The following is a 25909-nucleotide window of genomic DNA, read 5'->3' as shown; positions in this document are numbered from 1 at the left end:
TGATCGATGGACGGCACTTCTCTGATATAACCGGGAGCATTTGGACGGACGGACGCGAGGTGGAAACAGCACTGCGATGAACACCTGAATGGCGCAGAGAACGCAGGCACACAAGGTCAGGACAGCGCCAAGGCACGAAAGTCCATCACCTTGTCGTATAATCTGGATTGATCATTTTTTATATTGATTGAAATTTCAAGTTGAAAATGCAAATGTTGCAAGTTTTATATTTTTTTAAACGAGTACTGGAACCCATCGCACGTGTTTATTTACCCTATATTGTTTTCTGAAACTTTTGGGCACATTTAAACACAAGTTTTACGTGATTTTTCTTATGGGGTAACATTGATCACCACTGCAAAAAATAATTGGTAATATTGAAAATTAAATTACTTACTAAAATCATGGCCCCTGAAGCCGAATATGGAGAAATAAAGAAATTTTAAAGAACATTCTAACAGTCAAACATCATCATTTTAAAATAATAAAATTTGAAAGAGCCGTTCGGGGCAATATGGGCTGTTCTTTCGAACATCATTTATTTCTTTTTTTTGAGTTTTGAACACTGACTTATAACATGCCTATTTCTTCATTTCTTTGATAGCTTTGGGGTTGCATGTTATTTCAGATGAAATTTCAAGCATTTATGAAGTTTTCAAGGGGTGCTCATTTCATCTAGTTGGCGAAAACCGCCCCGACTACCCCTATACACTCTTCTTTAATTCCATGAGTTGGTGTAAGAGGGGGATCATAATGGAGCAAAATAGTTTTCAAGAGCGGCATAATGAGTCATAATGAAATATCAATAGAATAAAGCTGGGGATATAAAGATTAAGGAGATCATTGAATAAAATGTAATCAACCCCAACCCTAGCTACGCTCTTATTAGATTCGAAGCCACCAATGAGGTTTAGAGAGAAAATTTAAATTAGGCAAGATTTATTTTACCTTTTGTATTTTCTGTCTTTTTACTGTTTTTCCGCTTAAGGGATAGAATTATCTAGTAACTCCGTATTCTGATATTCTGATAATCTCAAAATTTAATGGATTTCTTTTGTTCTATTAGATGCACGGTTTCTATTAAGAGTATCATATAAAATACATATATTCAGTTTTTTTAATTGAATCATAAACAAATACAAATTACTTGCAATGTTAGTTGTTCGGATAGTAGGCTCCTACATGCTATATAACGTTCGTGAATGTTTACGTAATTAGAATTTCGAATCGCTTTTTTTGGTCCAATCACACTCGGTCAAAATATGTTTCCTTCAAACGCATACTTAACAATAAAGTAGTATAATATTTTATCGCTTTGAAATATATATAAACGAATGCAATGGCAGAGCATGGCATTTGACACTGATTTGTTCTGTAAGGTTAATACTTATTCGATGACTGTACATAACTCACCTCTCAATCCACACGTGGATATCAACAACTAGTGGATTTACTGTTTGACTGTCCCCATGCTTTAAGGAGGGCTAACGTTTTGTTCAAATGTGCAGCCCATTCTTCGCGCTCTTCCTTCGAATCGGCTGACAGCAAATGCCTGGAAGTTTGGGGGAATGTAAGAGGCTGATAACGAAAACATGTGAGAAATTAAGTACATACCGATGGATCGTGGTGTTTCCTTGCCTAACCATAACCAATGAATCGACATCATCGGGCTGGGCTGGTCTTCGGAACTCCAGTAGCAGTGTGTTCAATCGAGCACACACATCTCGTGGTGCAACAGTGACTTTCTGAGTGCAGCAGTGCTGCAAATCGATGCTTCCGATGGGAGCCTTTCGTTTCTCGTCATCCGGATACTTCCAGTAGCTAAGGACATGGCCGTACAAACGACACCAGCGCCGATGCCAAGCGCCAAATCCGGACACATCCTCGAACATGGTCAGGAACCCTCGATAGTCGACGGTGACCGTCAGTTCACAGTTCACCTTCATGTGGACGGTACCCTCCAGGGGACTCACGCCGGAAACCGGATTCAACGTCCAGTTGGTGCGTTGGATTTCTCTGAGGGAGAATATGATGAAACCATACTGGACTAGTGCGGGAGAGCGAACCGCCTGTGGCCCGGCGGGCGATTGCACCGGAGGCATTATCAATCGTGAGTTGCTCTTCACTCCTTTCGGTGTGTGGAGTTTGTTGGAGCCCTTCTTGTTCTGTGCGATGTGGTATTTGATCTCATGCGGGAGCTCTTCTTTCTGTGCAGTCATTCCATATATTTCCATTGTAATCTGTTAAACAGAACATGATAATGCAGGAAGAGAATTCGTTTATATACTATAAATGATACCAACCTTAAAATCAGCGTAGACATTGCTCAACTGCAGCACGTCGGGGAATCGAACGGACAACAGGCCAGGCAGAGTTGGTACCGACTGGGTGGCCAGCACGGTTTCGTTGTACTTGAGCAGACAGACCAAATGGTGCCCACTGATAGCGTCGGAAGCCAGTTTCCTAATATAGTCCTGCTTCAACGGTAGTATTATATCCTTGACAGTTAGACGTCCCTTTTCCGTCGGGGCACCAGGCGGTCTGATACATCCTTCCACTCGAAGACGTTGAACTTCATCCAAGATCGCTTGTCGACGATGTGCTAGAGAATTCGATAGTTGGGGAGTTTATTACAACCGCAGACAGACGTTTAAGCAGGAACAAATTTATTCAATATTCCTGTGTAAATTCTACCGTGGTGTCACCTAGGGAGCAAATTGCTGCAGTACAATGACAGTTCGTAAAAGCACGTGGCTTCATCTTCTCGCTTACCACCCAGTCCACCACCCACTGAACAAAAATATCAAAACAATCACTTTAAAAATGATTCACACAATTGTGATATTTTCACGTCAATTTATTTTACATGAGTTACGATCATTCAAGGGTGTTATACTAGCATGAATCTGTGAGTAAATTAAATGCCAACTTGTGGTAAAAATTACAATGGATTTAATTAACTTTGTCATGAGAAATTAGAACCAAAAGGGAACATCACCCACCCAGCGCGAAAAAAAGGTGCATAGTTTTTAGCGTTGAGCACGTGGACTGAGGGAGCGGTTGTGTGTCATGCTGTCAACGAAATGTGATCAGGATGGTGGCGAGACGCATACGCCACGAACGCCATCTGTTAGCTTATTGCCACTTGGCGATTTGTGGCGGCCATGTTTTTACACAAGTGGCTGAGTCTAACTTGAACGTCTGTCTGCGTTATAACTATTAGTAAATGCCTTTTGGCATAACAGTTGTTCGACATAATAGTCATTCGACACAATTGTCGTTTGGCATACTCTGCTCTCTGTGCATTATTGTCCCATGTTCTTTGGCTTAGTTTCTCGTACTGAGGGTACAATAGAATATATGCGTATAGATAGAATACACAAGCGCATAAACGTACATGCACAACACATACTCAGTTTCACATACACACGCACTCATAAATTTCCAAAAGTATTCATACAGTGTTCCCACAGAATTCTAAAAGAATATAGACTTTTATTGGATTGTTACATGATTCCCAAAGTATTTTGTTTCCCACATTTCAAGGATTCCTGTAGAATTATCGGATTCACACTGCAGTTTCAGGATCCACTCTGAAATCCCAAAACCCACACTGGAATCCCAGGATCCACACTGGCATATCAGGAAAAACTTAACTGGAAACTTAAGATCCACACTGGAATCTAAGGATTCATACTGGAATTCCAGGATCTATACTGAATCCTAGGATCCATAGTGGAATTCCGGGATCCACACAGAAATCCCCAAATCCCTATATTCCCGAAAACACACTGGTATCCCAGGATCCTTCCTGGAATCTCAGGATCCACACTGAAATATCACGTTCCATACTGGTGTCACTGTATCTACTCAAGAATCCTAGGATTCACACTGAAATTCCTGGATTCTCACTGGCATACCAGGGTTGACACTAAAATCAAACGATCTATGCTGGAACCCCAGGATCCCCACAAGAATCGAAGGGTCCACACTGAAATATCAAGATCCACACTGAAATGTCAAGATTCACACTGAAATCACAAAATTCACGCTAAAATCCTTTGATCCATACTCAGGGCCGGATATACAAATGTGAAGGCCTTGTGTAGACCCTTTTTCCAGATCCTTTAGATTAGACTAGATGTTTTTAAAGTCCTTATGTTTTCATTATCAGAAGTCAAACTATTTTATAACTTTAACATTTTAAAACCCTAAAGAACGTTAATCAATTTTAAATTTAAATTAATTTCACTTATGTTTTTTTTTTTCAATATTTCATATATCTTTGTACTTTTTATATGTTTACAGGTTAAATTCAATGCTTTTTGGAACTTATTTGTCAATAATAAAATTCATTAAAGTAGATGAAAAAAAAAACAAATTTAGTACCATTTAATTCCACTAGAGTTTGTATCCTTTGACAGATACGCGTATTTCGACCTCAACTGTAAGGCCGTCTTCAGTGTCGTGTACTGGACTCGAGGGTATTTTTTTATATTTCTAAGGTAATTTCTATCACTTAAAGAACTCCTGGTGAAATCTTCGGAATAATCTATGAATCTTTACATTTAAATTCTCACGAAATTCCTAAAGAAAACCATAAAGAAATCTGAGCGGAGACGAACCAGCCACTGGCTGAAAGTCTCCTTAATAAAGATAAAAAAAAATCATGAAGAAATCCATACAGTAATACTGTTGTAATGTCACGTGGAATTACAAAAAGAATTAAACTCTTATCCTCTGGTTCCTAGAAGCAGGGACGAAAAAAAAAATCATGCTCACTATACTAAATTCACTGACATTTATGACACCATCAAAGTAAGCGGACAACAATCAATGATTGTACCTGAGAGGGAGACACCGATACTACACACTAAATATTAGACTGGCCCTAAAACAAAAATGTTGTAAAACTCAACGGGGCACCCCCTAGATATGTGCCTTAGGGTAAGAAACAAAATTTCAACTCGGTTGGTTGCTCCACCAACTGGCACATTCAATTTGAAGTTTGTATGGAATATACGTTCTAAATATATTGAGAATTGACCCAATGTCACTGTTTCGTTCCGTATACTAGTTGATCGCGTTTAATTGAGCCCAGAATGACAAATACACTAGTTGATACCCTAATGAACATAATTGCAGAAGGTTGTATCTAGATTTAAACTCGTTTTCATTAACATTTCAGTTATTGAAAGTTTGGCTCAGATCAGCCTCCCGTACAGTAACATATAACAATAATTTGAAACATAATGTTAACCCAAACAAACAAACTCACGTTTTCGATGCCACGCTCAAAAAACTTCACTGAGAAAACTGAAGTTATATTAATCATAATACCTTTCGTATGAAACAGTATTTTGCTAGCTGAAAAACATTTCATACGACTCGTATGATTTTCACAACTCGCTTATGAAGAACATACGAATTAGATTCAAGATTCATACGCGGTCCTATAATATTTCATACGATGTGCTTATGAAATCCAAAGCAAGCCTTGTTTGAAAAATATCATACGTTTTTCTTATGAACCGAGCATCAAAACGGAACAAAATGGTGTTTGAACAAATGAAGCTCGCGAGTTTTTAAGTTCTGGCGAATACTATGGCTGTGTTTGGAGGTAAATAGTAAGAAAATAATATTCAAATTTATTCATTAATATCGATAATTCTATGTAGAGTGGCGCAAATGTGGCGGCTTGGGTAAAAGATAAAATTTGCTAAACTTTGTCTCGTGCAATGGCAACAGAATGGAAATACGAAGTTTTTTGAGCGTGGCACCGAAAACGTGAGTTTGTTTGTTTGGGTTAACATTATGCTTCAAATTATTAATCGACTATCTTCTTCAGAATCTGTCCAACTTATCAATAATGACAAAGAAGGTTTCGTGAGCGGTGCAAAGCTTTTTCCAGTTCTAACAACGGCGATATTCGATTCGATGACAATTTGAACGGGAAGATAAACTATTAATTTTGTGATTTACAAACAATGATAAAACGTATACTTTCTAATGAATTCGTATTTTCTCATTAAAATTTTGTTGTATAAAACTACGAAAACACCTCTTGTTATAGTTGAAATATTACAAAAGGCATAATAATATGATATAAATTACATTAGTTTGCGTATAAGGATCATACTTGAATATATTGAGCTTCATATAAATACACTTCGAAGTTCATAACAAATATCCATAGATTTCATACGACACTTTTATGAAATCTGTACTACTGTACTGCAAAATTCATACTATACCACAAGCTGCTTCGTTCATAGAGCCATCGTATGAAATCTATAATATTTTCTTATGGTAAAATTACATAACCGTTCCGTATGAAAATCGGAATATTTGTTTCCTCAGTGTTCGTATTTCCATTCTGTTGCCATTGCACAAGACAAAGTTTAGCAAATTTTATCTTTTATCCAAGCCGCCACATTTGCGCCACTCTACATAGAATTATCGATATTAATGAATAAATTTGAATATTATTCTCTTACTATTTACCTCCAAACACAGCCATAGTATTCGCCAGAACTTAAAAACTCGCGAGCTTCATTTGTTCAAACACCATTTTGTTCCGTTTTGATGCTCGGTTCATAAGAAAAACGTATGATATTTTTCAAACAAGGCTTGCTTTGGATTTCATAAGCACATCGTATGAAATATTATAGGACCGCGTATGAATCTTGAATCTAATTCGTATGTTCTTCATAAGCGAGTTGTGAAAATCATACGAGTCGTATGAAATGTTTTTCAGCTAGCAAAATACTGTTTCATACGAAAGGTATTATGAATAACATAACTTCAGTTTTCTCAGTGAGGAATCCGCGGACCCCCGGTTGGGAAACGCTGGCCTAATGGAAACAATTTTATCATGTTCAATGTTTTATGGTATTATACCAAATGTTTTTTTTTTTCTATGTTCGGGTGCGCCACTGCGACCAATATTTAGATCTATTGTGGCATTACCCGTATCCTTAGTGTATAGTGCATGTCGCATTACTCCATTTCCATTGATAGGTAATGAAGCATCGATTTATGTACAGTTCTTGTTTTGATTCCTCAGAGACTGATAAAAATCGAATGTGATGAAATGGTCCCGCTATTTACAACCTTCATAGAAACTTACACCTCAGCGAAGGCGCGCTCCTTAGCAAACATAATCGATTTAATTTCTGAGGAACCAAATCGGTACTACTGATATTTGACCATGCAACGGAACTCTAGTCCCATCCTTGTTACGCTTTTAGTTTAGTCCCAGAAGATACTAGAAAAAAGGGGCTTTGTGCTAGCAGCAAAACCGTATCAAGCTAGAAAATATGTTTAGTAATCAGCATTCTGAGTCCTTGAATTACCAGTACTTAACAGTCCTTGTAGAGTTAATACTCGTGATTGTTATCCTGGCTTCAAGTGTAGTCTCGGGACTGACCAACTCCGAGGCTTTAACTGTCTGCTAGGTAAAATAGATTAAATTGCAGAAACTGTTGCCAGTAACAAGGACTTTGTACCGCGAATCCTTGAATTACCAGAATATATTACCCTAGCCCGACAAACAAGATGAGACTAGAGTTCTAATTGGTAGATCTTACCCAGTAACGCACCTCGAAAAGGTGATCTACCCGCGTTACGGGTAATGCCAAACGGTTATTTTGCCAAACGACCGCTAAATAAAATTACATGATGCCAAATGACTGCATGCCAATCAGCATTATGACAAACGGACTAAACCCCATAATAAACTGATACTCACTCGCTACCAGCAGATGACGTTCGCCTTCGACGGATTCCGTGGAGCCGGAGAACTCTACCGTGGCGGCACACAGATTCAACGCTTGGCTCGTTTGCGAAATGATGGTTTGCTGTTTGCAGACTTCGTCCAGAAGCTTCTTAACCTTTTCCTGCACCAGATATTCCTTCTCACTGTCAGTGGCAGTGACGCTGGTGTTTCCATCTTCTGAGTCTTCGGTGGTGGAATCCAAGTTCGGCCGGGTCCGTACCGGTGTGCGAAGAATTTTCTTCACTGGCGTAGGATTGTTGGAACACTGTTGGCGTCGGTAGAAGCTTACCGTGTGCACCAGAGTGACCATATTGTTGTCATCCGAAGGGTTGATCTTCAGTTCGGATTTAACGGGGCTGCCAAATTCTTCGTTAATAGTTTGTGGTTGCTTCTGGGTAGGCGATGGCTTCTGAGCATCTTTTTTCTCTTCCATTTCTTCTTCGTCGATTCTCTGGCATTGATTCTGTCGTGGATTCTTCTGATACGAGAAGCTATTGGAAGATATCGACGATTTTCTCTGAAAGAAAATTATCCAATTGTAATGATAACGATAATTTCTACACTCAAATGATGGACGACAATTTTGGTTAGTAATTTTGCAGTAAAGTTAGTTTCCAAAATGAACGTTTCTCCAGAAATGACAATACCCAATGGTTATGGAGCCCCCAAGACGAAAGCGTGCAACAGTCAGAAAGCAAACAGGAATGCCAATCATCACAGTTACATAGATTCTTACTGGTGTGTCGAAGTCTCCCTCTTCGTCCTCGTCCAGAGCTTCCTCCAGATACTGGTCCATGTCGTCAAGCACACCGGAGATTTCGCTCGTCGAACTGTTCTGACTGTATCCGGATTGACGATTACCGTTGTCCGGATTGATCTATAAAATTTTGACCGATTGGGGGCGGGTGCGCAATTAAAATCACTCCAACGTGCTCATACTACTGTACAACTAAACTACTAACTCTAGTATCCAATGCAGTTCAACTAATTTCAAATACTCAAAGAAGCAAACTTGTAAGTGCACGTTAATAACTCACCCTCTTATCCTGACTTTGGCGTCGTCCGCCGTGACTAACGCGACGATCCTGGAGCTTGACGGCTTGCATGATTTCGCGACCGAGGCTAACATCGCACATGTTGGTGTCCGGATCGGATTGGTCATCGTCGGAGTACATGTAACTGAAAAAAGACTTATATCGTCAGTAGAACTCTGGTGGAAAGTGAAAGCTAAAGGTGATCCAAAGTCAATAACTAAAAGGTTTCCATTTCAGATAGGCTAAGAAGTATTGAAGTTAAACTCCAGAACAATAAATCAATACATAAGAAATTTTAGCAAGGTAACCAGAATTCGCGGGATTATCACAGAAGGCCGAATCACAAAAGGCCGAATCACAGAAGGCCGAATCACAAAAGGCCGAATACCTTCTAGCCTACCACAAAAGGCCGAATGCACAGAAGGCCGAATCGCAAAAGGCCGAATCACAGAAGGCCGAATCACTGAAGGCCGAATCACAGAAGGCCGAATCACAGAAGGCCGAATCACAGAAGGCCGAATCACAGAAGGCCGAATCACAAAATAAAGCTTGGATATGAAAATAACAAGTCCATGCTTTGTTAAATGCAGTCATGTCAGTAAACAGTGCAAAACTTACATGCGGCGAAGCCACATTGAGGATAGAGGAACTGAGGCGGCAGAAGGCCGCCGAAGTCTTCGATATGCGATGGTTGTGTATAGCATCTATTCGGTGTCATGCAAATAGCAAATCCAGGCGTTTGCCCGGTATAATGCAAACAGATGATGTTATTATTATTCCGTGATTCGGCCTTTTGTGATTCGGCCTTCTGTGATTCGGCCTTTTGTATGTTTCGGCCTTTTGTGCTTTCGGCCTTTTGTGATTCGGTCTTTTGTGGTAGACCCGAATTCGCTCTTACCTGTCATCGTCTTCATCCACCGGATGTTCTTCGTCGCCCTCGTACTCCTGCTCCTCCTCGCCGTCGTAACAGTCCTGATAGTGGCTATGGCTCCGATCGTTTTCCTCCCCTAGCAGACTAGCCGTAACGTAACCCTCGCCATCCTCGGACTCAGTCGTCGTGGCGCTCTCCAGATCACTCAGCGTCGGATACAAACGTCCATCCTTCGGCGCAACCACCCGGATCCTCTTGACATCATCCAGCGTGGACCGAACCTCCGGACTGGTGTGTTCTTCACCGCTACGCCTCTTGTTACCGGCCGAATCGCGATGCGAAGGCTTCTTTCCGCTCATGGTCAGGTAACCCTCCGGGGGCATCGGTGGAGCACACGGAATCGGCTTCTCCTCGGCGGCGACATCCGACGACATATCCGTGGGTTTGGAGAATCGATTGAGCAGCATTGCCATTTCCTGCTGCCGCTGACGACGAGTTTCCTCCGCGATTTGCGACTCCGAAATGGTGCTGTTGTTCGACATGAGCGCCGCCAGAGTGCTCTTGATGGCGGAACCCGTTGCATTGGATTCGGCAACCTGTGGCTTGTTGTAGTTGTCCACTTTCTGCTTTTGTTGGACAACCGTGTCCTTGCTGACTATGCCAAAACCGGCACCCTGGATCGGCAAACAGGAAGACGATGGTTTGGGAGCGTATGAATTGTCGCCGGTTATCTGACGAATCGAAGGGGAAATTCCAAAGGCTGCCTTTGGGACCAGGGCTTGGCCTTTATTTTTCTCAAAAATGGCCAGTCTTTCTTTGAGGGACATTTCAGCCGGATCTTTCTGGTTTCTGAGAATCGAATGGCGCGGTTTGGAGCTTTCGAACATTGCTGCCCGCCCCGAGACGATTCCTTTGCTGATTTCAGGTTTCTTCGGGGGTGGTTTGGCCGGTTGTATCGTTGTGATTTGACGTTCTCTTGATGTCCCTGGAACTTCGGGAGCTCTGGACTTTGTCACGGGCACCAACGCTTTCTCGTTCGATTCGGTTTCTTGCTTCTCGTGCTTGGGACGCTCTTTGTAATCGTATACCAATTTGGAGGTGGTGGACTCCCGTCTTTGGAAGCCTTGCAGTTCCAGGGCGTCCATCACTTTCTGATCCCACTTCAAGGTTTTTGTTCCTGCTTTCACGCCATCTATTATGGTGGATCCCTTCGCTGGACTAAGGATCGACTTGGGCGGATTGGGTGCCGCGTACTTCTTCGGAGTTGTGCTCTTTTTAGGACTGTCTTCCTTGCGTTTTGGACTCCGCTCGTAAATAGGACTTTTTTGCCTAACTGGGCTCTTCTCTTTCTTGGATGGGTTAATGGTTTCTCGGTGATGCCGAATGTCCGGATGAGAGGTGTCATCTTCCCAATTATTGATCGTGTCCGCAAGCATCGCCAGCTTGGCGAGTTTCTGTTTCGGTTTTGAGTTCTCTTTGCCTGCTCCATTGTCCTCGTGGAATTTCCCTTCGGTGCGATGCACCGGAGATGAAAGATCTTGTGACTCCGAGTACAGAGTTCCCAATCGTTGCAGTTGATTACGGGACGAATCACGAATCAAGCTTTTGACATCGGCTTCATTAGGTTTTTCCTCCGTCTTCCTGGTGATTTTGCCATTCGAATCCATTTCACATTCCGCGACTTCAACCTCAACCTGAAATATAATAAATTTACATTAAATACAATTCAAATGCCATAGTAAAAACAGGACTAGTAGAGCTCATACAGCATGATAATAGTGAATTTAGTGATTTTTTTTTTTTAAATGATCAAAAATGACTTCAAAACTACAAAAATGTATAATAAAAATGCATTGAAACTAAAATGAGTTTCTTATAATCATGATGTCAATCAATCTATAAATTATGTGAAATTTCAAATGTACTCAACTGTAGTTTTTTGGCATATTTCTTGAATGTTGTCTCTGCGGGATAAGTAATGATTTCTATGAATAACTTGTAGATAGAAATCAGACTTAATTATTAGGGGGAAGTCCTCTATGCCCGGACACTTTTTGTTTTTGGTAATATTTCAAAATCTATATTAGTTTTATCGTTAATTTTTGTACAGTATAAAAAAATCCCATTATTTTATGTGAAACCTCACATGAGCACAAAAATAAACCTTTACAATTCATTTTTATGATGGATTACATTATGTACCAAAAACAGTGTGCACTGAAATGTGTCCTCTATGGTCGGACACTATGATTTTCACCATCAAAGTTTACATCAAACCCACAGAAAGGCCAAGGGGTGCTTCGTATGTCAGCACGTGCCTTGTGGGTTCAATCTTTGCATGATGTACAGTGCATGAAGCATATTAGCGAGATCATAGGTCAGTTCCATAAACTCCTTCTTGATCACCGCCATATGTCGCCGTCTATGTTGCATTAGCGGTTGCTCGTATTCAGATGAAAATGTCTTCGGGAATTCAACGCGTTTATAGTTCTTCACATTTTTTTTGTCAACTCGAAGGTTGAAGTGTGCTTTTAGGTACAGTCAACTCTTCCTTACTCGACCTCCGTATCTCAATATCTAGTTAGAGAACCATAGTAAAATTTGGTGTTCATGGCTACCTCGATGGTCCCTTGAATCGCATATTTGCAATGGTTTAGTATTCTGTAACACGATCTCCCTAACTCGATGGTACCTTCATTATCGAATTAAGGAGAGATGACTGTACATCATATCTTGTGGCTGCTTCTCGCGCGCTCATTTGCCTTAACCCTTTCTTTCCCACAGTTTTGTTCGACAATTTAACTATCAAAATGGCGTTTCTAAAAAAGTGCTTGAACAAAAGTTGTTCCAAATAAGCTGTATTATTCAAATCCACAATAAAAAAAATGATTGTTTTTCAATAGTTAGTTGATTGTTTTTTAATAGTTTGACCCTTAGGTCATTTATTTCGATGTTTGATAAGACAAATGAGCATATAAATTTATTCCAATTATTATTGAGCTACTCGTATCAATTCGGTTAAGCCCGCGTTCGTTGAAAATCGGTGGATCACCTGAGCTACCATGGGAAAGAGAGGGTTAAAAGCATCATGTTTACAGCACTTTATAAGGCCTCCAAGAACCGAAAGTTTTGTTGTTTACGCTTTATTTTTGTTGCTGTTTGTGAACATTTATGAAAAAAGCGAATTATAAATTAGATCCCAGTTATTAGGTTAACATTTTCACTGTCCGGTCATAGAGGACTTGCAATGGTTTACAAAAAAGGGTGCTTTTCTTTGAAATTCTACATTTTCTAATAAATGTTGCATTGTGATTGATGCAAGTCAACATACGGAAACAATTCAGCTCTAATTATAAGAAACATTTGTGGCTACACATGTATGAAATTTTATCGTTTCACATTTTTTTGGTAGATTGTATCAGAGTGAAACTTTTAACAGTTACTGTTTGTTTACGTTTGGAAATAAAAAAATCATAGTTTGTATATGCAAAAATGTGTTTTGGTATATTCCTGGAATACTAAAATCTTAATATCATTATTCGTTTTTGAAAAATTCAAACTGTCCGGGCATAGAGGCTGTCCGGCTATAGAGGACTTCCCCCTATAGGGAACAAGCATCATGAGGGGAAGATTATGCCAATTTAGATGGCCTATTACAGTTTTCACAACTTATTTTTCGGCTACTATTTCAAATCTCTGATTTCAGTCGGTGCTCAGAATGAAAACTTCTAGTATATCCAAATCCACGAACTCCAGAAAAGCAATTCATCTTCATGTAAGACTTCCTCTTCTTTTTTCTAGTTCTACGTGCCAACTGGGATAGAACCTGCTTTTCAGCTTAGTGTACTTATGAGCACTTCCACAATTATTAACTGAGAGCTTTCTTTACCAATTGATCATTTTTGCATTTGTCTATCGTACGACAGGTACGAAGATTCTCTATGCCTTGTAAATAAACATCGAAAGGTAGTTGGTGAACTAAAAAACTTTCTTTTGTACCATTGTGAAAATTGGGCGTGAGTAAACATTTATTTTGTGTAATAATAAATTGTGGGGCTCAGATAGCCGTAGCGGTAAACGCGCAGCTATTCAGCATGACCATGCTGAGGGTCGTGGGTTCAAATCCCGCTGGTCGAGGATCTTTTCGTAAAGAAAATTTTCTCGATTCCCAGGGCATAGAGTATCTTCGTACCTGCCACACGATGTACACATGCAAAAATGGTCAATCGGCAAAGAAAGCTCTCAGTTAATAACTGTGGAAGTGCTCATAAGAACACTAATCGGAGAAGCAGGCTTTGTCCCAGTTGGGACGTAACGCCACAAAGAAGAAGAAGAATAATAAATTTACAAATATTACATTGTTACAATTTTCTTGCGACATTCTCTTTTCGAAACAGGACTATGAGGCAAAAGGACAGGCGATAACCATCTTCTTCAATATCCAGATGTACTCTAGGTATCTAGCCATCTAGGAACCGTGATTAAAAATGTAGTTCTTACCGATGATTCAATAAAAGTTGGAATTTACATAACATTCTAGAATACAGCGCTAATCTAAACATTCTGTACCTATAACAACAATAATCCTGTACCTATAACAATATTAATTAAAATTCACTGCAAACACTCTGTTGGTTTCATCAAATAGCATGTTAAGAAGAGTGGGAAATCTACGTAGCTATTACGTGGTTCTCCGGTGGAGTGAAACAAGATCATTAGTGCATTCCTCGTCACTTGAGATTCCCGTAAGAGCTACGTGAAAAGTGCGATGGAAAAAAACCACGTATATTTTCACGTAACAATGACGTTTGGATTATTTTGAGTGTAGTACAAAGCATGCTACAGCTCGTCTAAACAAACTGCAACATTAACAACTAGTACTGGTTTATAAGCAACTTTTGAGCTCTGGTGGTCCTCCGTTCAAAGAGTACCCGAAATAGGAATTCAAGTTTCTTATTTATTATTTTAGTGAAAATTTCATCAAGATTCATACACATGTTTAAAAGTTAACAAAAATTGAACTCGAAATACGTGAGAGAATTCAGCACAATTTTCCAACATTGAAAACCCTATGGTGGGTAGAAAGAAATAATCTTAAAAAATCTTATGTGTTGCAATTGCAACGAAAACAGAGACTTGTTTTCCGGTTCCTTGAACGTTTATTTTTGCCCAACGTTAAAAAATCCCTATCGGTGAAAATCATAGGGAAATTAATGTAATTTATGTTGTACATAATGTAATTTGTGTTATACATAACAATTTTCCGTTTTTGTGTGTTTCATGTTACAATATTAGTTTTCAATGTTTTCTTGAGGAATGAGATTCCAATTCATAGGGAATAACATCTCAAAAATATATATATATATATAATTCTATAAAGAAGCATTCTAATTAGAAAACTGATAGACTTACGTTTAGTGTCTCATTTGTGTTTGTGCGTTTATCTCCTGGATCGGTACTGGGAATGCTAAAAAGGTTTAGATTTAGGTTAGGTATAAGTTCACAATATTTCAATGTACATTTTACCTGTTCACAATGTCTTGTCTTAGATATAATTCAGTTTTTGCATGTTCCCGTAGTTTCTTAGGATAGTAGCTGTTGTTGTATAATTTTATATTAGGAATTCCATTAGATTAAGGCATGATTTTAATACTGCATGTGCATGAAACTAACCTACTTTTAAGACCGTACTAACTTTTCTGTTTTAGCACGTTTTAACTATTGTTTTTCAATCAATGTTTTGACTCACGCACGTAACTAACATTTAAGGGCTAAAGCATAAACTCAATTTTAATATTATTCGAAAATTTTAATAATTTAATAAATAAATTTGTTCAATTTACCGAAGCACACTTTACCACAGCTTTTCTGTTTTTTATCTGACGTCTTCCCTACCTACTGTCATTCTTATTTTGACGTTGACGCACAGCGGCGCTTCGGTATGAAAACGATGATACCCTATAACGCAAGTCTGGATAACGGCGATTGGATGTGTAGGTGCGACGCAATGAATGTTGCGACACTCCCCCCCAGTGCTCGGACTTACTGGTCCGACGTACTTACAGTTGCACCGACGTCCAATACTGCCAGCTTCACGGCTGGTCTCTCAAGGAGCGCTGTTGCTGTTTTTACGACAGCTCGACGAACCTGACCATCCTTCGATCGGATAGTGCGAACGACACGGCCTTTCGGCCAACAGTTCCTCGGTAATGTCTCGTCTACGATGACCACGATGTCTCCTTCCGCTATGGGCTTGACGCGGGTAAACCACTTCGTCCTTCTGGTTAGGGTTGGCAGGTACTCGGATACCCAGCGTCGCCAGAATCGGTTGGCGTAGACCTGAGACGTTTTCCAGGTATGCTTGAGGGCGTAGCTACTGTCATCAAACGCGATCGGGGGCTTTGAACCGTCTGACGACCCGAGCAAAAAATGGTTCGGTGTGAGTGACTGTGCGTGCTCGTCGTCCAAGGGCAGTTCTGTCAAAGGACGTGAGTTGACAATCAGTTCTATCTCGGTCAACATGTTTCGCAGTATTTCGTCTGTGGGTGTGCGTGTGAGTTGGGTTTGCTTTAGGGCCTTCTTCACCGTCTGGACTAAGCGTTCCCACGATCCGCCAAAGTGCGGGGATGCAGGTGGATTGAAGGACCACTTAGTGTCTGCGGTGACGAAATGCTGCATCAGCTTGTCTTGATTAACTTGCTGCAGTGCTTCCTTCAGCTCCCGGCTGGCTCCGACAAAGTTAGTACCTCGATCGCTGATTATTTCCAGTGGGGTACCTCTTCTGGCGATAAAGTTACGCAGGGCGAGGATACACGAGTCCGTAGTGAGGCTACTGACGACCTCGATGTGCACGGCTCGCACGGTGAGGCAGGTGATCAAAACTCCCCAACGTTTCTCGATCCTCCGGCCGACAACCACATTCATCGGCCCAAAGTAGTCGATACCAATGTAGGAGAACGGCCGGCAGAAGGCTTTCAACCGTGCAGGTGGGAGGGCAGACATTTCCGGCGCAGCTGGCTTCGCGAGGCGGTTTTTACAGTGTTGACATCGATTTCGTACACGATTGTACGTAGAGCGGAGTTGAGGCACGTAGAATCTTCGTCGGATGTCGTTTAGGGCAGTCTGGTGGTTCATATGACAATACCGTTGGTGAACTCCGGCAATGATCAAATCTGTTACCGCGTGGCGCTTGGGCAGCAGTATCGGGTGCTTCATACACTCGTCTACGACTTCGCAGGCGTCTATACGGCCTTTCATACGCAGTAATCCATCTCCGTCCAGATACGGACTCAGCTTGTACAGCGAGCTATTTGTCGGCAACGGCTTACTTCTCGGTGAAAGTTTCGACTTCTCTAATAGACCGATCTCGGGGGCGAACTCAGCATCCTGCACCATCTTGAAAATCAACAATTCTGCTGCCCTCAACTCCTCCTGCGTTAGCGGACCGGTGACGATTGAGTTTTTCGCCAGCTTCTTACGCAAATTCGCCGGATATCGTCGCACGTATGCCATACGACGTAGCAGATCACTCCAATTTGAAAAATCTTCCCAACGAAGAAGCGCAGGCTGCGCAAAGTGATGGAGCGCCCGCGGCCGCATTTCTTCTGCGGTCTCTTCGAACTTTGACGGTGGGGAAGGCCACTGCTCTCTCGGCTTCCACAGGAAATCTGGAGCGTGAAACCACCGACTTGTAGGCGATAGATCTGGTGATTTTTGCCACTTTGTAGCATCATCGGCGACGTTCAATTTAGTCGAAATCCAGTTCCACTCATTCGTCTCCGTCAGCTCCAGCAATTCACTTACACGCATTCCTACAAACTGGCTGTATTTTCGGTGGTCTGAATTAAGCCAGCAAAGTACGTCACGAGAATCTGACCAGAAAAACCTTTTTACTGGCTTCAGCTTGTGGGTTTCCATGACATCGTTCGCCAAACGAGCTCCGGTTATCGCAGCCTGAAGTTCTAGCTTAGGGATCGACACGAATCGCAATGGAGCTACTCGTGCCTTCGCGCCGACAAGCGCGCATTCCATCACATCGTTTTCTTCGAATCGCAAATACGCTACCGCCGCATACCCGTTTTCCGACGCATCTACAAACGTATGAAGTTGTATTGTGTTCTGCTGTCCGATGCTGGTCTTCAGTCGGTAACACCTAGGCACGCTAACGTTCTCCACCTGAGGCAGAACTCGCAGCCACCTTCCCCATTCCTGGAACTGTTCGTCTTCGATCTGGTCGTCCCAGTCGACGCGACTTCGCCAAATCTCCTGCAGCAGCATTTTCAGAAACATGAGGAAGTTTGCAAGAAGTCCCAGTGGATCGTAGATCATCATCAGCGTGCTTAAGATCTGACGTTTAGTCGGCACTATGCGACCCTGGAGTAAATCCGCACTAATCCTTGGCGATACTTTGAAGGTGAACGTATCGGTGGCGGTACACCACCACATGCCGAGAACTTTCTCTGTTCCCAACTCGTTGGAAAGGTTCAAGCTTTTCTCGCCAGGTTTCGCTTCCAGTTCTAGCAGCACGCGTTTCGAGTTCGACAGCCAGTTGCGAATTTCGAATCCAGCCTCCCCGTGAACGAAACGAACATCCTTCGCCAGCTTCACAGCATCTTCTTCGGTCTCCTCGCTAGAAAGCATGTCGTCGACGTAATGTTCGTCGACTATGGCCTCTGCCGCCCTCGGAAACTGCTCCATGAATCTTCGCGCGTTGTGGTTTTTTACGTACTGCGCGCAGCTTGGCGAACACGTAGCCCCGAACGTCATGACTTTCATCGCGTAGACATCTGGACCTCGGTCATTTTCGCCGTCACGCCATAGGAATCGCTGGCATTGCTGGTCGTCTTTATTCACCATCACTTGGTGGAACATTTCCCGAATATCGCCGGTGACGGCAATCCGGTACTCTCGGAAGCGACGTAATACAGATGGAAGGGAAGTGAGTTGATCTGGACCGGTCAGTAGGAAAGAGTTCAATGACGTTCCCGCAACTTTTGCTGCGGCATCCCACACGATACGTAATTTTCCCGGCTTGTTAGGATTCACCACTGGGAAGATGGGAAGGTACCACACGCGTGAGAAATGCTCTGACAGTTGGCTCTCCGTTAGCTTCACGATATACCCGTTCCGCTCGTAGTCCCGGATTTTCTCCTTCAGCGCTTCAGCCAGTTGCGGTTCACGTTGCATCCGCTTCTCCAAGCATACCAGTCGCCGCATCGCCATTGACTTGCTGTCCGGAAGTCGCACATCATCGTACCGCCACAGCAAACCTGTTTCGTACCGCTTCTCCTTCAAGTGCGTCAGCGATACCAGTAGTCGTTCAGCTCGCTCGTCGTCTTTCGATAACAGCGGTTTGATAGGGCTCGTTATACCTTGGCTCTCCAGCGTAAAGTAGGCTTTTACGGCTCTATGCAGTTCGATATCCTTCTGCTCACTGCACTGACACAAGTGGAAGCTGTGGTGCCCAGTGAAATCCGTCACCGCTTGGACTGCTGTAGAGCAAGGACCGAACACTATCCAGCCTAGACGAGTTCTGGTGGCGATCGGTTCGTTGATTCCTCCTTCTCTGCTATCAAGCGCATGACCCAGGCGAATATTGTCCATTCCAATGAGTATTCGTGGCCGGACGTTTCGGTAAGAATCAGCCGACAAATCTTTCAGGTGGTGATACTGCCGCACTAATTCTTCCATCGCGAGAGTTTGTCGTGGTAGAGAGAGACTTTTCACGGTGTGTACCTTGGGGATCCAGTAGGTATTCGATTCGTGCACTCCGGAAATCGCCAGTGACAGCATCATGGAATTCATTTCTTGACGCTGATGGTCCGCGGTCCATTCTAAACACAAGGGGTACGATTCACCTTCAAGTTCCAGCTCTTTCAGTAAACTGTGTTCCATCATCGTTGCTGATGAGCCGTCGTCCAAAAAGGCGAAGGTACGTACGGACTTTCCTCTTCCGTGAAGCAGCACCGGGACGTAACGGAAAAGAACTTGGCTAACTTTGCTTACGTGGGTGTTACACGTCTCGGTATGCGATTCCGCAGTGGATTGGGTAGTCGACGATTGAGAGCTCTCTTGTCGCTGGTATCGGGAGTCATCATGTAGCAGCTCATGATGCATGTACGTGCAACCGTTCCTTCCGCAAGCTTGCTTCACTGTACAAGCTCCAAAATGTTTCACTAGACACTTCCGGCACAGCTTGTTGTGCTTGAGCGCAGTCCACCGTCCACTAACACTCATATCTCGAAACGCTTTGCACGATTCCACGCTACTGCAGCCTCCTTGGCAAATAACGCACTGCTTACTGGTCGGCTTCTGCGCAATCTTCGCAATACTTGCTGGAGCTGACGTCTGGCAAGAGCTGACCTCGTGATGAAAGTGCAATTCCTCCTTCCGACCACGCTTTTCCTGCTTGCCCACGTTTGCAATGATGGACGATGGGACTGTTACTACGCATGCTGCCTCCACAAGCGTACCCAACCAGGTACTGAAGTCCGATAGTGTAACCGCTTGCAGCGTTTGCCGATGCTTCGCCCAATCAAGCTTGATAGTAGGCGGCAACCTGTCCACTAGCTCTTGAAGAAGCGCCACGTTGCACAGATGCTCGTTCAAACCGCAGGCTACGATTGTCGCACACATGTTCTGGACCGCTACACCAAAATCGATCAGAGTTCCAAGTTTCTCCGTCTTCGGCGCAGGCATCTCCCGAATCTTGCTAACTAGCGAGTGGACGATCACTTCTGGACGACCGAACAGGGTACGTAGTGTACCAATCACTCCTCCAAGCCCAGCTGGGTACAACAGTCTACTCCGAACCACCTCGAGAGCCTTTCCTTTCAGACTCCGCTGAAGCCGAAGAAGGTTCTCCTCGTCGCTGAAACCGCACATTCTTGTAGTGCTGTCATAGGTGGCAATAAACAGCGGCCACTCCTCGGGATTGCCGGTGAAGATGGGAAGCTCTTTCGCCACTGCTTGTCGCGCAGCAAGCTGACTTCTGCTAAGCTCGTGTGTACCACTCATCGATGAAAGGCCAGAATGATGATTCGAAACAAATGCATGCGCGTTAACGTTCAGGTCGCTGGAATTTGCCTCCGCTCGATCGCTGGAATGTATTCCCGCTTGGTCGCTGTTGCCAATCTCCATCGCTCTCAATCGTCCTTCAAGACGCTTCGTCTCCAGTTCCTGCTTATTCGCCATCTCTTGAAGCTGCTGTTCAATCCGCTCGATCACCTTGCTCACATCTGTCGCTGAACGGTTTCCTCCTAACGTTGTAGAATTTGCACTAGGAGGAGCCACAGTTATTGGAGCAAACAGTTCGGATCGGATTTCTGCCTCTCTCATCTCTAGACGGCGTTGAAACTGGTGCTGCAAATCATTCACCGCGTTCTTCATCTCCTGGTCCTTCTGCGCGAGCAGTTTCTCATATGACTGCTGTTGCTCCTGGAAACTATGCTGCATCTGCTCCAACCGCTTTTGGAACGCTGCGAGTTGTTTGTTCTGCAGTTCCTGGTCGCTGATCGATGTCTTGGTTGTTCCACCATGTGAAGGAACCGTCAGATGGGTCGGAGTGCCCTGAGCTGCCCGCCTTGCTACGCACGATGTACAGCTCCAGTCAACTTCCTCGATCCCTTCATCGACGCCCACGCACTTAAAGTGGAACCATCCACCACAGTCATCACAGCACACCATCCGGCTATCATCCGGTTCTTTGCACACACCACAACTCACATCGACCCTTGGCACATTATCTCGACGATTTGACATTTTTGCAGCCTTCCCGATCGCGAAATAAACGGATTTTTTAAAATGTTGCAATTGCAACGAAAACAGAGACTTGTTTTCCGGTTCCTTGAACGTTTTTTTTTGCCCAACGTTAAAAAATCCCTATCGGTGAAAATCATAGGGAAATTAATGTAATTTATGTTGTACATAATGTAATTTGTGTTATACATAACAATTTTCCGTTTTTGTGTGTTTCATGTTACAATATTAGTTTTCAATGTTTTCTTGAGGAATGAGATTCCAATTCATAGGGAATAACATCTCAAAAATATATATATATATATAATTCTATAAAGAAGCATTCTAATTAGAAAACTGATAGACTTACGTTTAGTGTCTCATTTGTGTTTGTGCGTTTATCTCCTGGATCGGTACTGGGAATGCTAAAAAGGTTTAGATTTAGGTTAGGTATAAGTTCACAATATTTCAATGTACATTTTACCTGTTCACAATGTCTTGTCTTAGATATAATTCAGTTTTTGCATGTTCCCGTAGTTTCTTAGGATAGTAGCTGTTGTTGTATAATTTTATATTAGGAATTCCATTAGATTAAGGCATGATTTTAATACTGCATGTGCATGAAACTAACCTACTTTTAAGACCGTACTAACTTTTCTGTTTTAGCACGTTTTAACTATTGTTTTTCAATCAATGTTTTGACTCACGCACGTAACTAACATTTAAGGGCTAAGGCATAAACTCAATTTTAATATTATTCGAAAATTTTAATAATTTAATAAATAAATTTGTTCAATTTACCGAAGCACACTTTACCACAGCTTTTCTGTTTTTTATCTGACGTCTTCCCTACCTACTGTCATTCTTATTTTGACGTTGACGCACAGCGGCGCTTCGGTATGAAAACGATGATACCCTATAACGCAAGTCTGGATAACGGCGATTGGATGTGTAGGTGCGACGCAATGAATGTTGCGACATTATGTTTTCAAATTCTTAATCAATCATTGAAACTTGTAAAACGTGAGGTGCATGCACTGCAGTATGCAGTAGTAACAAGTGATTTTAAGAACATGAATTTTTGAGGTTTTGTCCGGCCATGCGCCACTGTCCACTGAATTAGTTTAATTAGGCTTTTACAGATAAATTGCCACAGAAGTGCATGTTAGTATGTTGGGGCCCAGATATCCGTAATGGTAAACACGCAGCTATTCAACAAGACCAAGCTGAGGATCGTGGGTTTTAGTTCCCACCGGGCAAGGATTTTCTCAGGTTGAAAATTTTCTCGAGGGCATAGAGTATCTTCGTACCTGCCACGCGATATACACATGCCAAAAGGTCATGGCAAAGATAGCTCTCAGTTGATCAACAGTTATTAAATGCTCATAAGAACATTAGGCTGAGAAGCAAGCTCTGTCTCAGTATGGACGTTACGGAAGATGAAGAAGTATGACTACGGCAAACTATCTGCGGTTATGGAAAAAACATAACTGGTCTCACCAACCTATAAATGGACAAATTTACAAAGAAAAGTGTCTTCAGAATAGAATTTTCTCATTCGTTGAATCGTACAAAGATAAAGTAGACAATGGTAATTTCAAGCAATTATGAGTGGAATCTAGCAAAAAGTTAAAAAAACTCAACCGAAAAGTTGATGAATATTCACTCTTTCTAAAGCCTATTAAAAATTCTACAAAATGATGCACTAAGATTTCTTGTACGTTTTTTTTTCGCTTGGAGAAATCAATCGTTTTGTGCAACAAATTTTAACTTTAGCTCCGCCAAGCCCAATGATCCAGGCCAGGGCAAATGTAACAAGATAGTCTTCTTGCCAATAAAATCTACACTACAAACAGACTGACACAAGTATTAGTATGGCCCAAAATACAACAATCTCCAGAAACTCTTCGGAAAAATTATAATGTTCGCCGCCTACACAATCGCTGTGTAAAATAATTCAAAGAGTATTCGATCCGTAGCAAAATTTGCATCTACTTAGTAAAATTGAAACGTATTTCCAAATCATCATTGCAATTTTGATATTCGTTTAAAAGGCTTCAACTAGGTTTTACTGTTTTAGGACTGGTGTCTCAAAAATAGGAACTACGGAGATCTATGCCTGAAAAAAACAGGCCAGAACCGAAAAGAGAACAAATATCCTCTTGACAAGTATTTGTGTTCAAAACCTCATTTAGTGATTCTTTTACGGACTTTTTTGAGATTTTTTCCATGAATATCGTTCAATATACTTTCAAGAATTCAATCTGAAATCTGTCTCAGGTGAGGTTTCCAGAGGTTTTCAACACAAATTTCATCAAAGATTCTCTATAAGAAAAATAAGTGGTGCTCCAGGAATTGATTCAGTAATCTTTCGTTCGATTGTGACAGGATTTCCGTATAGGACATCTTGAGGAATTCAACCTATTTTTCTCCAATAAGGAGGATAGCTCCAGTAATTACTCCAGCGATTCCTTCTATCATTCCTATACAGGAATTTCTCCGAAAGTTCGTTGAAAATTTTCCCACACAGATTTTATCTAGAAATACTTCGAAGAATGTCTCTAAAAAATGTCAAGAATTGTCAGAAATTATTGGAGAAACACCCAAAAAAAAAACCTAAAATAAATACTAAAGATTCGGTGACTAATCTCTGATGAACCGTAGAATGAATAAATGAATTGTCTTTATTATCGAGACTTTCAGCCCTTGGCTGGTTCGTCTCTTAGAACCATAGAAGAAGTTGTTGAATTTCTGCAAGAGACTCTGAAAAAGATTTTTGAAAAAATAATCATTGGAATCACTGGAAAGTATCCTGCAACTGTTTCTGACGTTTTTATTAAACATCGTACGGAATATTTGCAAAAAATACAAAGGTACCTAATTCCTGGATGAAATGCTGGAAAAAATTCTGAAACAATTTCATGAGGAATCCCTGATTCGATCATTGAGGAATACTTGGACGAGTTTTTTTTATGGATTTACCAGAGTAATTCGTAGAGTTTTCGGGAGAAGCCGTAGATGAATTCTTGATCGAAACCATATAAACATAGCTGGAAGAAGAGCTGGATAAAACGGCGTAGGAACTCCTGGAGGGATTATTCTAGATTTTCGTGGAAAAATGTCTTCACTAAATCTTCAAAAATTCAAATTGTGGAGATTTTTTTTCTTGGAATCTTGTGAAAAATTGCTAGACTAACTCCTTGGAGAATATCTTGAGAAATTTCCTGAGTGGGTCCTAGAGAAGTCCCTGAAAGTATCCTGATGAAATCTCTAGAGGAGAGACCCATTTTTTTTTCACAAAAAAATCTGAGAAGAAAATTCTGAAGAACCTGTGGGTTCTTGATTTTTTTTTTTTGAGACTCCAAGATTTTACTCCAGGGTTTACGCCACACGATATGCACATGCAAAAATGGTCAATCGGCAAAGAAAGCTCTCACTTAATAACTGTGGAAATGCTCATAAGAACACTAAGCTGAGAAGCAGGTTCTGTTCCAGTTGGGACGTAATGCCCGAAAGATGAAGACTAACCCTGAAATTCAAATACCGTAGCCACAACAACCCACCTGAACGTTCGACCCGGTCGTAATATTGATCTCAACCGCAACGTCTACATCCTTCCCGGATCCGGAACTCGGCTTCCTCGTTACGTTGACGGTTTCCTTCGGGCGACCTGGGCTCTTCTCGGCAGTCTGCTGCGGTGAATAATGATGCTTCTTCGGTGTTCTGGAGTATGTTCCTCCAGCGGGGGCCGCTTTTCTACCCGGAGACTCGGGCGTAGCAGCCGGGGTGGAAGACGTACCCGGAATGTCGTAGTTGAACTCCGACAACGGGAACTTCGAAGTGTTGGTTATTCCCAGTGCTGCGGCCCGTTTCTCCGCCCGTTCCAATATGTTCTAAAAGGATGGATACTTTGTTTCGTATAGGAATACACAAACAACGCCATACAAGGTTTATATTTTACCTGCGTAAAGGGATCCATTATGCCCCCTAAAAATCTCCTCTGCTTCTCACAAAACCAAGCAGGGAGTTTTCTGTCAACGGTCGATGTTTCAGCGCCACCACTAAAAAGCCGAATATTTGCACCGCACTTGCACTATCACCTATTATTTCACCTTTTTCGCGATGACCACACTCCACCGCAATTGATAAACGTGCAATTCCGTCCGGAAATCCCCAAATTAAAACAAATTTCGCAAAATAAACAGCGTTCACAAAACAACAGAACTTTCCAACGGACTCTTCTCCTGATTCGACTTTGCCTGCCTGGATGGATGTTTGTAGTGAAAATTTGAAAACCTCGTTTCGAACGAGAGGGAAGATACGATCAAGCGGAAGATGGAACGAGATGGTGCGAAACTGATGTTGCTTTTGTTTGGTGGTGTTGGTGTCATCTTGCAAATAAAAAAGACATGCATTAGGTCGATCGGTGAAAGGTCGATTTTTTTTTCGTACACGGTAAAATTGTCAATTGGGTCAAATGTTCAATGAATT

The 25909-nt window shown here is 42.0% G+C and overlaps 1 protein-coding gene across 2 annotated transcripts; it reads right to left on the bottom strand.

Annotated features, from left to right (window-relative positions):
- Window positions 1-1080: 1080 nt before the first annotated feature.
- Window positions 1081-25813, bottom strand: LOC5570997 (anillin). Of its 2 annotated transcripts, XM_001653375.2 has the most exons (9): window positions 25380-25811; window positions 24982-25311; window positions 9710-11376; window positions 8815-8956; window positions 8514-8654; window positions 7751-8294; window positions 2304-2602; window positions 1615-2240; window positions 1081-1552 (listed from the first exon to the last, which is right to left on the bottom strand). In XM_001653375.2, exons 1-9 carry the CDS (start codon window positions 25395-25397, stop codon window positions 1435-1437), a joined length of 3885 nt encoding a protein of 1294 aa, XP_001653425.2. In that variant the 5' UTR covers window positions 25398-25811; the 3' UTR covers window positions 1081-1434. The 2 variants fall into 2 exon arrangements, with proteins under 2 accessions (XP_001653425.2, XP_021705091.1); XM_021849399.1 differs by lacking the exon at window positions 8514-8654 and having other exon boundaries at window positions 25380-25813.
- Between the last annotated feature and the right edge of the window lie 96 nt (window positions 25814-25909).

Source organism: Aedes aegypti, chromosome 3, assembly GCF_002204515.2.
Source record: "Aedes aegypti strain LVP_AGWG chromosome 3, AaegL5.0 Primary Assembly, whole genome shotgun sequence".
In the NCBI taxonomy this organism is placed as follows: Eukaryota; Metazoa; Arthropoda; class Insecta; order Diptera; family Culicidae; genus Aedes; species Aedes aegypti.
The sequence above is the reverse complement of the archived record's forward strand: the minus strand, read 5'-3'. Positions and strand labels throughout refer to the sequence as shown.

Coding starts and splice junctions, on each gene's coding strand:
- LOC5570997 (XM_001653375.2), bottom strand. Junction 8,295..8,513: donor AGGGAGACTTCGACACACCA/GTAAGAATCTAT, acceptor ATTTTCTTTCAG/AGAAAATCGTCGATATCTTC. Junction 2,603..7,750: donor ACGTCATCTGCTGGTAGCGA/GTGAGTATCAGT, acceptor CGAATTCTCTAG/CACATCGTCGACAAGCGATC.